The sequence below is a fragment of the Lepidochelys kempii genome, chromosome 2, assembly GCF_965140265.1.
Source record: "Lepidochelys kempii isolate rLepKem1 chromosome 2, rLepKem1.hap2, whole genome shotgun sequence".
Classification (NCBI taxonomy): domain Eukaryota; kingdom Metazoa; phylum Chordata; order Testudines; family Cheloniidae; genus Lepidochelys; species Lepidochelys kempii.
The window spans coordinates 269,877,811-269,894,588 of record NC_133257.1 but is presented as its reverse complement, the minus strand read 5'-3'; the positions used below and the strand labels follow the sequence as shown (position 1 = coordinate 269,894,588).

The following is a 16,778-nucleotide window of genomic DNA, read 5'->3' as shown; positions in this document are numbered from 1 at the left end:
AATACACCTAATTTAAACAACAAAAGGACATACATTTTAAAGCAACGTGATTAGCATGACGAACTCTCTGCCCCTAGATATCACTGAATCACAGAAATGTAGGGCTGGACGGATCTTTGAGAGGTCATCTAGTCCAGCTACCTGTGCTGAGGCAGGAATAAGTGCACCTTGACCACCTTTGACAGGTGTTTGTCTAACTTGTTCTTCAAAACCTCCAGTGACGGGGATTCCACAACCTCCCTTGGAAGCCTGTTCCAGAGCTTCACTACTCCCATAGTTAGAAAGTTTTCCTATTATCTAACTTAAATCTCCCTTGCTGCAGATTAAGCCAATTACTTTTTGTCCTCCCTTCAGCAGATGTGGAGAACAATTGATCACTGTCATCTTTATAACAGCCCTTAACATATTTGAAGACTGTTATCAGGTTCCCTCTCAGTCTGCTTTTCTTAAGACTAAACATACCTGTTTTTTTAACCTATCCTCAAAGGTCATGTTTTCTAAACCATTTATCATTTTTGTTGCTCTCCTCTGGACTCTCCAATTTGTCCACATCTTTACTGAAGTGTGACACCCAAAACTGGACACAATACTCCAGCAGAAGCCTCACCAGTGCCGAGAAGAATCATAGAATCATAGAATCATAGAATATCAGGGTTGGAAGGGACCCCAGAAGGTCATCTAGTCCAACCCCCTGCTCAAAGCAGGACCAATTCCCAGTTAAATCATCCCAGCCAGGGCTTTGTCAAGAGCGGGACAACTACATCCCGTGTCTTACTCCTGTTAACACACCCCAGAATGGCATTAGCCTTTTGCATAACTGGATCCCATTGTGGGCTCCTATCACTTTGTGATCCACTATAACCCCAGTTCTCTTTTTGCAGTACTACTGCCTAGCCAGTATTCCCCGTCTTGTATTTGTGCATTTGATTTTTCCCTCCTAAGTGTAGTACTTTGCATTTGTCTTTGTTGAATTTCATCTTTATAAACTGGAGAATTGATCTGAAATCAACAAGGTCATTTTGAATTTTAATCCTGTCCTGCAAAGTGCTTGCAGCTTGGTGTCATCTGGTAATTGTATCAGTGTGCTCTCCACCCCATTATCCAAGTCATGGATCAAAATACTGATTAGCACCAGACTCAGGACAGACTCCTGCAGGACCCCACTACCTACATCCTCCTAGTTTGACAGCAAACCATTGATAACTACTCTCTGAGCACAGCCTTTCATCGAGTTACCCACCTACCTTATAGCAATTTCATCGATACCGCATTTCTCTAGTTTCTTATGGGAATGTCACGTGGGACTGTGTCAAAATCCGTATTAAAATCAAGATCTATCATGTCTCCTGCTTCTCCCCCTAAACACTAGGCCAGCAACCCTGTCAAAGAAGGCAGTTCGGTTGGTTTGGCATGATTGGTTCCTGACAAATCCATGTTGGCTATTACTTATTACCCTGTTATCTTCTAGGTGCTTACAAACTGATTGTTTAATAGCTTGTTCCAGTATCTTTCCAGGGTTGAAGGTAGGCTGACTGTTCTATAATTCCCCAGGTCCTCTTTGTTTCCCTTTTTAAAGATAGGTACCATATTTGCTTTTCTCCTGTCCTCTGGGACCGTACCCATCCTCCATGAGTTCTCAAAGATAATCACTAACAGATCCAAGATCTGCTTCAGCTAGTTCCTTAAGGTGAATTTAGTCAAGCCCTGCTGACTTGAATACATCTAATGATCTAAATATTCTTTAAGCTGTTCATTTGCTATTCTGTGTTGTGTGCCTTCCCCCTTATTATTAATTCTAATTGTATTAAGCACCTGGTCACAATTTACTGTTTTAGAGAAGATTGAAACAAAGTAGGCATTAAACACTTCTGTGTTCTTGATGTCATTAGCTTTCCTTCCACACTAAATAGTGGACCTACACTTTTCATCGTCTTTCTTTTGCTCCTAATATATTTTTACAAACCCTCTTCTTACGGCCTTTTATGTCCCTTGCTAGGTGTAACTCATGTTGTCCCTTAGCCTTTCTGAGTTAGTCCCTGTCTGCTTATACTATTCTTTTGTACTCCTCCTTAGCAATTCATCCATGTTCCCACTTTTTGTAGGGTTTCTTTTTGATTTTCAGGTTACTGAAGAGCTCCTGATGAAGCCATATTGTCCTCCTGCTATTTTTCTTATCTTACCTTCAAATCAGAATAGTTTGCAGCTGTGCCTTTAATACCGTCTCTTTTACGAACTGTCAGCTCTCCTGAACTCCTCTTTTTCCTTAGATTTTCTTCCCAGGAACGTTACTGAAGAGTTCTCTGAGTCTAATGAAGTCTGTTTATTCCTTTGAAGTCCATTGTCTTATTCTCTCTTTTCACTCTTCCCTTTCCTTAAAATAATAAAATCTATCATTTTATGAACACTGTCACCCAAATTGCCTTTTACTTTCAGATTTGCAACCAATTTCCTCCCTTTTAGTCAGAATCAAGTCTAAAATGGCTGCCCCCTTGTTACTTCCTCCATCTTCTCAAACAAGAAGTTGTCCCTAACACATTCCAAGAACTTACTGGACACTTTGTGTTTTGTGGGATTACTTTTACAACAGATGTCTGGGTAGTTGAAGTCCCCTATTACTACCAGGTCTTGTGGTACGGATATTTCTGTTATTTGCTCTAGAAATGCCTCATGCGTCTCTTCCTCCGGATTTGATGGTCTATAGAAGACCCCTACCATAACATCACCCCTGTTTTCCCCTGACCACTTTTATCTGTACCCATAGAATTTTAACTGGGTCAGCCTCTTACCTCCTGGACCACAGCATAAGTGTCTATACTCTTGATGTATAGTACAACCCCGCCTCCCTTTTTTGCTTACCTTTCCATCCTGAACATGCTATGCACCAATATTCTAGTCATGAGATTTATCGAACCAAATCTCAGTGATGCCAATTAAATACTAAATTAGCTTATGTACTAAGACTTCCAGCTCTTCCTGTCTATTCCCCATACAACTTGCCTTTTTGTATAGACAAGATATTTAGCAGATTGCCCCTCTGTTATCCCGCTTGTTGCTCCTATGACCCGAATGTAAATTTTCCATTCCACCTCCCACTCACCCCAGCAACATCTAGCCCTCTGTGAAGGTCACTTTTTTGATACTTACCTGTCATCTTTTGTCACCTGCCCCTTTGATCCTAATTTAAAGCCCTCCTCACTAGGTTGGCAAGTCAGTGCTCGAAGATGCTCCCCCGCTTCTTGGTCAGGTGTACTCCATCTCTTCCCAGCAGATTTCCTTCCTGAAACAGCCTCCCGTGACTTAGGAACCCAAAGTCCACCATTTGACACCACCCGCACAGCCATGCATCATCTCCAGGATGTGTGCGTCCCTGCCCGGGCCCTTAACCTCAACCAGGAGGATGGACAAGAACACAACATGCGCCCGTGACTCCTTCACCCTCACTCCCAGAGCCCAGGAGTCACTGCGCAGGGTCAGGCTGGCAGTATCATTAGTGCCCACGTAGATGCGTAGTGTGCGGCAGCAGCCAGATGGTTGGACGAGCCTTGGCAACCTTTCCAGAACACCTGGGGTGAGGGCTCCAGGCAGGCAGCACACCTCCTGGGACGTCAGGTCAGCTCAGCAGATGGAGGCTTCCATCCCTCTCTGCAGGGAGCTCTGACCACTACCACCCTACGTCCCCTCCTGGTGGGTGTGGTGGCCGTGAGCCTCCCAGTCTTGGGAGCAGGTGACTCCTCTTCCTCAGCCACTGGAGTCTGCTCCTCTCCTCCTGTGGCCAGTACAGCGTGCCAGTTCGTGACCTCGATGGATGGCGGGCCGGGGTGGGGAGTGGAGCACAGCCTGCTGTCTAAGGTGGCCAGCAGCCAGTCTCCTTTCTGCAGAGCATCCGGGTCTTCTTCCTCTTCTGGTGCCTCTGTCGTCATCCCTAGTCAGCTAGCGTCCTCCATCCCGGATGTCTCCACGTCCATCCTGGTGATGAAGTCCTCACGCTCCTGGATGCTACACAGATGAGCCACCTCCTCCCGCAGCTCTCTTACTGGCTACCTGAGGGACTCCACCAACAGACACCTCTCACACCAGCTGGTTCCCCCTTCCTGGCTGTTTTCAGCAGGGACATGCAGGCTGCATTCCCTGCAAGTGAAGATGAGGATCTGGGTAGAAGCCTCCAGTCAGGATGTCCGTCTGGCCAGGGCCCCACAGGTGCAGGCAGATGAAGAGCGAGCAGTGGTGTTGGCAGTGCAGCATTGCACGTTCTTCCTTGTGCAGTGCCTTCAAGTTAAAGAAAAACCCTACCTCCCTGCCTGCCTTCACTGGCAAACTCAGCCGGCTAACTCCCTTCATCTCCCAGCTGCCTTCGTCTCACCTCCATGTCCTGAGGCCAGGATTAGACATTGAGAGGGACTGGAAGTTTATATGGGTAACAAGAATACGGGGATTATAACAATGAAAAGAAAGTTTAGAAAGGGATATAAAACCTTATACTTAAGATTTAAGCCAATCTCCAACTATTAGAGATCAATGAGACCTCCACGAGGGCAGATTTTCCAACAATATAGTAGGGTTTCTTGCCTCTTCCTGTGAAGGATCTGGTGCTGGCTACTCTCAGAGACAGAATACTGGGCTAGATGGATCACGGATCAGGTCAACCATGGCAATTCCTAGCTTCTTAAATCAAAGAAACCAGATGTTTCTAATGGAAGTGACATTTCAATCATAACTATAGCACTTGCTACCTGGGACAGTGTACTCCTGAGGGGGGAGTGAACTCAGTCATTCTGAAGGGGGATTTATTAAAAAAAAAAATCAGAAAAGATCACATCTTCCAAAGTCCTCTAAGAAGCCGGGGGCAAGGGAAGGTTGTTAGGGGTGGAGTTCAGCCTTGACTTGGCACGTTTGTATGTTACCAGGTCAGTTTATGTGATGTCCGTCACTGGTTATTTTTCAATCTCAGAAACGAGACACAATTAAAACATGGATACACTCTGTGTCCTGTGCATCTATCAGTTACGTTACCATGTGTCTGTCTCTACTATTTCAGGGATCACGCTGTGGGGCCTGGAACAGCTTCGCAAGGATGTAAACACAAAACCACAACCCAAGACTGAATTTGAGATCATCGCATCCGACACCATTGAAGACAAGGCCAGTGCCCTCGATGTCACAGCCTCGCTGAAGGCCAGTTTCCTGGGGGGGCTGGTTGAAGTAAGTGGATCTGCCAAATACTTAAATGACACCAAAAAATCCAAACAACAGGCCAGAGTTACTCTCCAGTACTCTGCCACAACAAAGTTTGAGCAACTAACTATGAACCATTTAGGAACAGAGAATGTCTCTTATCCTGCTGTATTTGACCAAGGCACGGCCACCCATGTAGTCACGGCTGTGCTGTACGGGGCTCAGGCTTTCTTCGTGTTTGATCGGGAAGTTTCTTCTTCTGAGAATGTACGTGAGATAGAGGGAAAGCTGCAGATTGCAATTAAAAAGATACCCATGTTTTCCATAGAAGGGGAAGGAGCTGTCAAAATGGATGAAAAGGAAAAATTAAATGCTGCAAAATTTAACTGCAAGTTCCATGGTGATTTTGCTCTTGAGAGAAATCCAACTAATTTCCAAGATGCCATGCAAATATACTCCACCCTCCCCAAGCTGCTGGGTGACAGCGGGGAAAAGGCCGTACCAGTGAGAGTCTGGCTGTACCCGCTGACCAAGCTGGATTCCAGAGCTGCTCAGCTGGTGCGTGAGATCAGCTTAACACTGATTTCTGATGCTCAGACTGCTATGGAGGAACTGGCAGAAGTAAACATGCAATGCAATGACATGGTGAAGAGTCCGATTGCCACAAGCTTCCCCGAAATCAAGCTGAAAATCCAGCAGTTCAGAGATCTGTGTAAGCAACACAGACAGACTTTCCAGAAACAGCTAGCAGGACTCTTACCGTTAATCCGTGGAGGTGGAAAAGAGGAAGGGGCTCTGGTGGATATTTTATCATGTAAAAACCAGTCACCGTTCAATACTCAGAGACTCAGTGAATTTCTGGGTACAAAGGAGAAAGAGATGAATTATGTGAATTCCTACCTTAAGATCCTAAGCAATGTAAAAGTGGTGTCCTCTCAGAGTAAACTAGATGAAATAGTACTTGACCCTGAGCTTGACTTTATCGTCTCCTTTACATTCACCTCACTGCATGAAGAGGAGCCATATTTATCAGATTTAAAACAGTGGCTTCAGACCCAGTATATAAAGGAAACTCATGATCCTGCAGCAGCCAGTTCTGTCGCTGAGAAACCAAAATCCAAAGTGTGGTTTGAGGGAAAAGAAATATATAAAAAAGCTCGAAAATCTGCAAAGTCCCTTTCACATTTTGTCAGTGTCAACAAATCTAACGGGAAGATTCGGTTCATTGTGTCCTCTGTTCCAGACAAGGACAATCCAGGCACTTCCATTTACCTGTATGAGGAGGGAGAGCTGATCAGCACCAACTTTGAGCCTCCATCAAAGCCTCTTCCTCCCCTGATTGATGGAATCAAACATGACCGTGTGCAGCTCAAGTTTAACCCAGCAGCCTATGGAAGGGCTGAGATATCCGGCTATCGGGCAGAGTACAGAATTGTAGGACAGGAGAACTGGACGGCTGTGAATGTAAATAACACGCAAGAGACATTCACAGTAACAGGGCTACATGCAAACACCGAGTACCAGTTCCGATACGCTGCAGTGAGCAAACCAGGGCTCAGCGAGAGCAGCGATGTGAGTAATCCTGTGAAGACTCTCCCTCTTACCAGCCCGCCTGGGAAGCCCGTAACAGTTATTGTAGATTCATCTGCCATCGCCCTCACCTGGGAGAGTCCAAGTGTCACTGGAGATGGAGTCAGAATAAGGGAGTATAAGGTGGAATATAAAGAGGAGGCAGGAGATACAAGTCAGGAGGGGAAAGACAAATGGCTGGAACGAAGGACAGAAAAGAGAACCGAGTTCTATAGCATTGATGGACTGAGTCCTGAGACACCCTACAGATTCCGGGTTTCGGCTGTGTGTGAGGATGGGGCTGTGAGTGACCCAAGCGAAGAGACTTGCATCTCAACCCTAAAGAAAGGTAATATTTAAATATATTTGCATTTCTATACTTCTTCCCACCCCAAACACAGGACTTTGGAGTAGTTCATTCAGGTAAAACTATATTTATCTTTGGAAGAAAAATTGAGATGTCCCAAGTGTGTAATGTAGGCGTGACTTCAGAATAAAACTATTTCTTGCAATTTAATATTTGAACTGAAGTAATGCATACAGGGCCCAACCCAACCACCGGGATCTGCTGGGGACTGTACAAATGATACTGGGCTGCCAGGTCTGGTCAAGTTAAGGTACCAACCAGCTTCCTGTGAAAATCTTCACTCTTCTAAGTGCTCTAAAATTGTCATGGTTACATGGATTGCCTTGAAATTTGATGTGCCTCAGGGGGCACTGGCTAGGGTCAGTGATCCAAATCTGAGATCATTTGAGGGAGCAACATTCAGAGCATTATTGGACAGGTAGTACTGCTCATGAACTAAGGGGATCATACTGAGCATGTGTGGACAGAGGAGCCAAGAGACTCTGGAGGTGGAGAGCTTCCACTGTAGCTGGACAGAATCATAGAATTATAGAATATCAGGGTTGGAAGGGACCCCAGAAGGTCATCTAGTCCAACCCCCTGCTCAAAGCAGGACCAATCCCCAATTAAATCATCCCAGCCAGGGCTTTGTCAAGCCTGACCTTAAAAACTTCTAAGGAAGGAGATTCTACCACCTCCCTAGGTAACGCATTCCAGTGTTTCACCACCCTCCGAGTGAAAAAGTTTTTCCTAATATCCAACCTAAACCTCCCCCACTGCAACTTGAGACCATTACTCCTTGTCCTGTCCTCTTCTACCACTGAGAATAGTCTAGAACCATCCTCTTTGGAACCCCCTTTCAGGTAGTTGAAAGCAGCTATCAAATCCCCCCTCATTCTCTTCTGAAGACTAAACAATCCCCGTTCCCTCAGCCTCTCCTCATAACTCATGTGTTCCAGACCCCTAATCATTTTTGTTGCCCTTCGCTGGACTCTCTCCAATTTATCCACATCCTTCTTGCAGTGTGGGGCCCAAAACTGGACACAGTACTCCAGATGAGGCCTCACCAATGTCGAATAGAGGGGGACGATCACGTCCCTCGATCTGCTCGCTATGCCCCTACTTATACATCCCAAAATGCCATTGGCCTTCTTGGCAACAAGGGCACAGTGCTGACTCATATCCAGCTTCTCGTCCACTGTCACCCCTAGGTGCTTTTCCGCAGAACTGCTGCCTAGCCATTCGGTCCCTAGTCTGTAGCTGTGCATTGGGTTCTTCCGTCCTAAGTGCAGGACCCTGCACTTATCCTTGTTGAACCTCATCAGATTTCTTTTGGCCCAATCCTCCAATTTGTCTAGGGCCCTCTGTATCCTATCCCTGCCCTCCAGCGTATCTACCACTCCTCCCAGTTTAGTATCATCCGCAAATTTGCTGAGAGTGCAATCCACACCATCCTCCAGATCATTTATGAAGATCTTGAACAAAACCGGCCCCAGGACCGACCCCTGGGGCACTCCACTTGACACCGGCTGCCAACTAGACATGGAGCCATTGATCACTACCCGTTGAGCCCGACAAACTAGCCAACTTTCTACCCACCTTACAGTGCATTCATCCAGCCCATACTTCTTTAACTTGCTGACAAGAATACTGTGGGAGACCGTGTCAAAAGTTTTGCTAAAGTCAAGAAACAATACATCCACTGCTTTCTCTTCATCCACAGAACCAGTAATCTCATCATAGAAGGCGATTAGATTAGTCAGGCATGACCTTCCCTTGGTGAATCCATGCGGACTGTTCCTGATCACTTTCCTCTCATGTAAGTGCTTCAGGATTGATTCTTTGAGGACCTGCTCCATGATTTTTCCGGGGACTGAGGTGAGGCTGACTGGCCTGTAGTTCCCAGGATCCTCCTTCTTCCCTTTTTTAAAGATTGGCACTACATTAGCCTTTTTCCAGTCATCTGGGACGTCCCCCGTTCGCCACAAGTTTTCAAAGATAATGGCCAATGGCTCTGCAATCACAGCCGCCAATTCCTTTAGCACTCTCGGATGCAACTCATCCGGCCCCATGGACTTGTGCACGTCCAGCTTTTCTAAATAGTCTCTAACCACCTCTTTCTCCACAGAGGGCTGGCCATCTATTCCCCATGTTGTGATGCCCAGCGCAGCAGTCTGGGAGCTGACCTTGGGCTCTGTAGATAGGGCAATTTCCTGCAATATCACTGAAAGATCTTATTGTACTAACTGTATGTACTGCTGTGGGCCAGGATTGTGTATAACCTCTCTAGTGAGGAGATGTGATGGATGTAAGACATGGCGGTTCAAAAGGCTGTATTGAAAATGTGCCAGACAAGTATGGACTTTTGGGACAATAAATATTAAGCGGATTTCCTGGGGAGTCCCTAGGGCGAGGTTAATGCAAATTACTTACCTCTGGTCAATGCAAAAATCCAGCCTTTTGAAGTTACACTCTGAGGGGAGGGTTTTTTCTGTTGATTACCTGTTACAGAAGGCGAAGATCAAAGGCCAGAGTTGGATAAAGATATGGCTGATCTGCCCAGCCATTGCTCTGGTTCTGGATCTAAACTTCAAACCCTGGGAAATATCCAGATGTGGGGTTTGAAGGACTAAAACCTTCTAGAGCTGTAGATTGGAGTTGGGGGGACAGGGAAATCTCAGGTCAGCTTTCGAGCTTTATTGTTTTAATATTTATTCTCTGTCATGCTTTTATCTAAAAGAAGAAACGTGGTTGCTTAGAAGGAGCTGTGTGGAAACATATAGCTGTGGGCAATACACTGCTTGTTGTCTTCAGAGAGAAAGCAAAGCGTAGGCCCTGGCCTGTTTAGGCAGTCTGGCTTGCTGGGGATATCCCGGGGTGAGGCGGGGAGCTGTGCAGCCTTAAAAGCCCAAGTCAGGCGGGAGTGAGACGTGGATCTCTGCCCATGAGAGGTGATGGCTGGGAGTCCAAAACCTTTAAGAGGGTGCCTGGAAGAACTGTGAAGGGTGAATACAGAAGCAGTTACCCTGAAACTGTGATGAACTCAAGGGGATAAGAAGCAAGCCTTTGATCCTGAGTCCACCCAGCCAATGTCAAGCCCACCTAGGGCAGAAATCTGGAAAAAGCTCAAAGGCAAAAGGCATGTTGCTAAATCTGCCCATTGGTTTTAAAAAAAAATATTTATTATTATTATTTTGGGAAATGTATAACGCTTCCCGGGGGTGCCCAGGATTGTGAGGCACCTCGCTGCCACCTGCCCTTAGCATGGGGTCGTCTTGTCTGTGCCTGCCATGGGTCAGCTCCCTGATACCACCAGCTGCAGGGCAACACAAGCACTCCCCGTTCAGCTTGTGCGGGCTCCACTGTCCCTCACACGGGTTAGCGATAGCCACACTCCAACCCCCCAGTCCTCCGAGCATCCCCCAGCGTGTCCAGCCCCTGATAATCAGGACACTCACAGAATTACCAGACCCACTGTTCCCAGAACACACCAGCCTATTAGTTAGACCTTAGAACACAGTTCCACTTAACACATGGCGCTTAGATTTGTTTATACAGAAATCATGTATACGTGTATTTAACATGGAGCACAGACTGAAATGAAGCCAGCAGAAATACCGGAGACTAAGGTTATATAGCAACTAAAATCTTCACACACATCCTAGAGCCTCAACTTAACTAACAAGATGCCTCTTGTCTAATAAGGTCCTGCTCACCCAAAGACCTTCTCACGGCACGTTTCAATCCCGAAGGCCGAGACCTTCCTTTCCTAAGACCAAGCCCTTTGTCAGCTTGTCTTCCCAGATGAAGGATGCCTGGGCATCCGTCTGTATCCACAGATATATTAGACCAGTCCTTTGTTCTTCACCTGAAAACAGGGTTCCACCCCCTTCCCCCACCCCAGCTGTTCACCTCTTCCTGTTAATGTCTTCTCCTGAAGTCCCCACAATTTCTTCATTAGCATTTGACTCCGTATGCAAATACACTGTCATTGTGAGAGACAGTTCACCATAGTCAGCCAGGGTGATACGTGTCTCCTGCCTCCTGTCTGGTGGAACTGCCTTCAGGCATCTACCTCTGGGTGATCTGCCTTTAACTTCAAGGACACGATTGCCAACATACACACCCCTCTCCTTACACATTATCCGCACACACATCCCGCAATGATTACAATGACCAGCGTGACACAGGCTTTCTGTAGAGACTTACGTGACACTCTTTGGTGAACTAGAATGTAAATACCCGTCCCAGGGGATCCCTGTAAACTTCGTGTACCCCTGGACCCTCTGCCAGTTGGCACCAAGAGTCCCCTGGGTCACAGAATATCCTCAAAGTATTTTGTGGGGGGGAAATTGGACACATGAATGTTTGCTTGGAGGGGCGAGATTGGAGCAGGGGATGGGGGAGAGCATTTGGGGTTCAGCAAGGGTAGAGGACGTTATGGAGAGGTGGATAAATGGGGTAGGGGGGAGGGCATGCATATGATCTTTACAAGGCCAGAATGGCCGCTCTCTCCTACTAGCAACATTTCTCCTTTTGTTAAAAAAACTCAGAAATTAAATGTCAGAAACGTCATTAGCCCAGAGCTGAGGCTGCCTGGCAATAACTCGCGCCTTCCAGAACGTCAAGTGCAGCAAAACTCAAACTTGTGAAAACCAGGAAATACAGAGCTAAGGGACATGCCTTAACACACAACCTTAACTCTGCCCACTCAAGCCATGCCTCAGTACACCCATGACATACTCAGGCTCTGCCTTTGCACTGTACTGAGCAGGAGCTCCCTACGCCTGCCCTACGCTCGATCTCAGCCCACGCCACAGAAAGAACACCACAGCTGCTAAATCTTGCAACTCCTTTTACAGTCAGCTCACCCTAATGCACACGATGCCAACTGACACCCTGCTTTCCCTGACCCTGCATTAAACTCACCTTCCACACTCATCGCCCAGCCCCCCCATGGCAAGAGGAGCCCTGTGCCTCACGAGGGACACCAGCCTGCCCAGCGCAGCACTGAAACGAGGCATCCTGGTTCTCCCAAGGTAGACAGGCACCTCTTTCCTTTGATCACCCACACAGGGGCCAGGGAGAGAGGGGGACACACACACACACGCAGAGGGCCACAGTCACCCAGATCACCTCCTATCCCAATCACAGATCTTCCAAGATGGTTCAATTTATTCCTCCACCCTTCAGTACAGCAGCACCTACCACAGGGATTACAGCTGCAGTGCATGCAGATAATTCCCAGAGGCCATTGCCAGCTCCAGAGGGCAGAGTTAAGGTTGCGAAGGTGTTTACCTGAACTCGCTATGTCCCGGCATTCACAAGATTCAGTTTTGCTGAACTGACTTTCTTGAGGGGTGCAAGGTCTCACCAGGCATCTTAACGCTGCGTTAGTGAAGTATTTTTGCCATGTTATCTCTCTCTCTGTGTCGATAGTTAGCTGTATAGAGAGCAGCACCGACTGGCATACATATATGTTACACAGTATTGTTCCGAAGTGGGTGAGTGCAGGGGGGAAGATTCTGAGGCTCAGGTCTGGCCCAGCCGATCCTTTCGCTCTGTCATTGACCCATGTGTGCCGATAACGCTCTGATTCTGTCTCTCCCCAGCGAATGTGACTCTGGATCCAGACACGGCACATCCTGAGCTCGTCCTGTCTGATGATCGAAGAACCGTGAGCCGGGGACATGAGAGCCAGACGTTGCCTTACAAACCGGAGAGATTTCGTTATTTGCTGAGTGTGGTGGGCTCTGAGGGCTTCACCTCGGGGAAACATTCCTGGCAGGTGAAGGTGAAGGGAGGAGTAGCCGGAGACTGGGCTGTGGGGGTAGCTAGACAGTCTGTGCTGAGGAAGGAAGAGGTTGGCTTTACCCCCGAGAATGGGGTCTGGGTGGTGCAGAAATGGGGCAATGCCAGAGACTATCGGGCTCAAACCTCGCCTGTCACCCGCCTGTCCTTGAGTAGAGAACCCAGCAGGATCCGGGTCTCTCTGGACTATGAAGGGGGGTTGGTGGCATTTAATTATGCTGATGATCTGGCCCCGATCTTCACTTTCCCACAGGCTTCTTTCAATGGGGAGAAAATCTTCCCTTTCTTCTGGGTCTGGGGTGGAGGATTCCAGCTGAGCATCCATCCCTGAGACTCAGGGTAGCCCGGGGCCCTGTCAGTACCATACAGAGCAGGCTAGACCCATCTCACAGTCCTGCAGTGACTGCCCAGTCTGCTTGTTCTCATGCTGTATGGTTCTGTAGGATTATATCCGTGAACAGGGTCAGAGAAAGGTGGGGGGCAGAGGGGTGGGGAGAGGAAAGAAAAAGTACCTCCAGGGAGTGGGAAGGAGGGAATGGGAGAGGGGAACTTTGGCGGGGGGACTGGAGAGGGATAGAGGATGGATAACACTGTGAATAGCTAGACGCGGGAGGGTCAGCTACCTTGCAAAGTACACAGATCTTGAAATGAGTTTGCAGCAGTGAGGGTTTAGTACTTCTCCTTGTGGAGTCAGTGGGGGCTTGTCTACATGTCTAAAGGTGTAGCGCTTTCGTGAAGATGTTACTATGGCAGAGATTCTCCCGTCAGCATGGTGACTCCACTGCCTGAGAGGCGGTAGCTACGTTGGCAGGAGATGCTCTTCCGTCTACACAGGGGTTAGGTTAACTGCGTCGCTAGGAGGGTTCACACCCCTGAGCAATGTAGTTATACCGATGTGAGTTTGTAGTGCCCACCTGGCCTGAGAGTCTCTGTCCCAGGGCAGGATCCTTGTCCGGAGCCTGCTCAATGCACCGGTACATGTGACAGAAATGGATCCCTTAGAATGAGTCTGTGGGATGGTTCTGGCTGGAGCTTGCATGGGCGCGGATGGTGGAAAGCTGAGGGATCTGCAGGCAGTGCTAGAATGCCATTGGCAGTGCGATCCCCGTGCCAAGAACCACTGCGACTGGAAGCTCAGCTGCAGAATGGGCACTAGGAGCTCCGCCCTTTGAGCCCTGTGCCGGTCTTGGCCAGAATCCCCCGTGGTGCTCACTGTCTGAAAGGGGCGAAGTAAAACCAGGGCTCTCGCCCAGCATCTCCACCCCCTCTTCCTGTCAGGGCACAAGGCTGGCAGCTCACTGCACTGTCTCCACGTCCTCATCAGGGGGCTTCTAGCTGAGACACGGACAATTGCTCCACTCGCAGCATGGGCCCTTTGCACAGTCTGAGGGGGCAAGTTAGTCAGTTAGGTCATTTTATTATCCATTTATGGTTGTGATGTAATGATTAACTCGGATACTAAGTTACTTCTAATTAAGGTATGCTAACTAGATTTCAATGGTAGGATTATAGAAGTATAAGAGTGATAAGTAGCATTAGGTATATAAGTGCAGCATGGCTGAAATGCAAGGCCTGCAGGCTGAGGCCTGTCAGATTTCAGCTTAGCCGTACTCGGCCAAAGGTTTAAGAATGCTTGACATGAGTAAGGGTATGTCTACACTACGAAATTAGGTCGAATTTATAGAAGTCGTTTTTTTAGAAATCGATTTTATATATTCGAGTGTGTGTGTCCCCACAGAAAATGCTCTAAGTGCATTAAGTGCAGTAACTCGGCGGAGCGCTTCCACAGTACCGAGGCTAGAGTCGACTTCCGGAGCGTTGCACTGTGGGTAGCTATCCCACAGTTCCCGCAGTCTCCGCTGCTCATTGGAATTCTGGGTTGAGATCCAAATGCCTGATGGGGCTAAAACATTGTCGCGGGTGGTTCTGGGTACATATCGTCAGGCCCCCGTTCCCTCCCTCCCTCCGTGAAAGCAAGGGCAGACAATCGTTTCGCGCCTTTTTTCCTGAGTTACCTGTGCAGACGCCATACCACGGCAAGCATGGAGCCCGCTCAGCGCACTGTCACCATATGTCTCCTCGGTGCTGGCAGACGCGGTACTGCATTGCTACGCAGCAGCAACCCATTGCCTTGTGGCAGCAGACGGTACAGTATGACTGGTAGCCGTCATCGTCATGTCCGAGGTGCTCCTGGTGGCCTGTGTGAGGTCGATCAGGAGCGCCTGGGCAGACATGGGCGCAGGGACTAAATTTGGAGTGACTTGATCAGGTCATTCTCTTTAGTCCTGCAGTCAGTCTTATTGAACCATCTTATGGTGAGCAGGCAGGCGATACGGATTGCTAGCAGTCCTATTGCATCATCTTCTGCTGGGCAGGCAAGAGATGAGGATGGCTAGCAGTCCTATTGTACCATCTTCTGCCGAGCAGTCATGAGATGTGGATGGCATGCAGTCCTTCTGCACCGTCTGCTGCCAGCCAAAGATCATAGAATCATAGAATATCAGGGTTGGAAGGGACCCCAGAAGGTCATCTAGTCCAACCCCCTGCTCAAAGCAGGACCAATTCCCAGTTAAATCATCCCAGCCAGGGCTTTGTCAAGCCTGACCTTAAAAACCTCTAAGGAAGGAGATTCTACCACCTCCCTAGGTAACGCATTCCAGTGTTTCACCACCCTCTTAGTGAAAAAGTTTTTCCTAATATCCAATCTAAACCTCCCCCACTGCAACTTGAGACCATTACTCCTCGTTCTGTCATCTGCTACCATTGAGAACAGTCAAGAGCCATCCTCTTTGGAACCCCCTTTCAGGTAGTTGAAAGCAGCTATCAAATCCCCCCTCATTCTTCTCTTCTGCAGGCTAAACAATCCCAGCTCCCTCAGCCTCTCCTCATAACTCATGTGTTCCAGTCCCCTAATCATTTTTGTTGCCCTTCGCTGGACTCTCTCCAATTTATCCACATCCTTCTTGAAGTGTGGGGCCCAAAACTGGACACAGTACTCCAGATGAGGCCTCACCAATGTCGAATAGAGGGGAACGATCACGTCCCTCGATCTGCTCGCTATGCCCCTACTTATACATCCCAAAATGCCATTGGCCTTCTTGGCAACAAGGGCACACTGCTGACTCATATCCAGCTTCTCGTCCACTGTCACCCCTAGGTCCTTTTCTGCAGAACTGCTGCCTAGCCATTCGGTCCCTAGTCTGTAGCTGTGCATTGGGTTCTTCCGTCCTAAGTGCAGGACCCTGCACTTATCCTTATTGAACCTCATCAGATTCCTTTTGGCCCAATCTTCCAATTGGTCTAGGTCCTTCTGTATCCTATCCCTCCCCTCCAGCGTATCTACCACTCCTCCCAGTTTAGTATCATCCGCAAATTTGCTGAGAGTGCAATCCACACCATCCTCCAGATCATTTATGAAGATATTGAATAAAACCGGCCCCAGGACCGACCCTTGGGGCACTCCACTTGATACCGGCTGCCAACTAGACATGGAGCCATTGATCACTACCCGTTGAGCCCGACAATTTAGCCAGCTTTCTACCCACCTTATAGTGCATTCATCCAGCCCATACTTCCTTAACTTGCTGACAAGAAGATGTAAAAGATAGATGGAGTGTATCAAAACAAGAAATAGACCAGATTTGTTTTGTACTCATTTGCAAACCCCCCCCCACCCCCCGTCTAGGGGACTCATTCCTCTAGGTCACACTGCAGTCACTCACAGAGAAGGTGCAGCGAGGTAAATCTAGCCATATATCAATCAGAGGCCAGACTAATCTCCTTGTTCCAATAAGAACAATAACTTAGGTGCACCATTTCTTATTGGAACCCTCCGTGAAGTCCTGCCTGAAATTACTCCTTGATGTAAAGCCACCCCCTT

General features: G+C 48.0%; 1 protein-coding gene across 6 annotated transcripts in view; it reads left to right on the top strand.

Moving 5' to 3' along the window:
• LOC140905753 (uncharacterized) overlaps window positions 1–13,357 on the top strand; it is a 162,776-nt gene extending 149,419 nt beyond the window's left edge. For all 6 annotated transcript variants that reach the window (XM_073329167.1, XM_073329168.1, XM_073329165.1 and 3 more), the window contains 2 exons: window positions 5,036–7,090; window positions 12,700–13,357. In XM_073329167.1, coding sequence (XP_073185268.1) covers window positions 5,036–7,090; window positions 12,700–13,229 — 2,585 coding nt within the window. In that variant the 3' untranslated portion in view covers window positions 13,230–13,357. The remainder of the gene's footprint in view (window positions 1–5,035; window positions 7,091–12,699) is intronic.
• The last annotated feature ends 3,421 nt before the right edge of the window (window positions 13,358–16,778 follow it).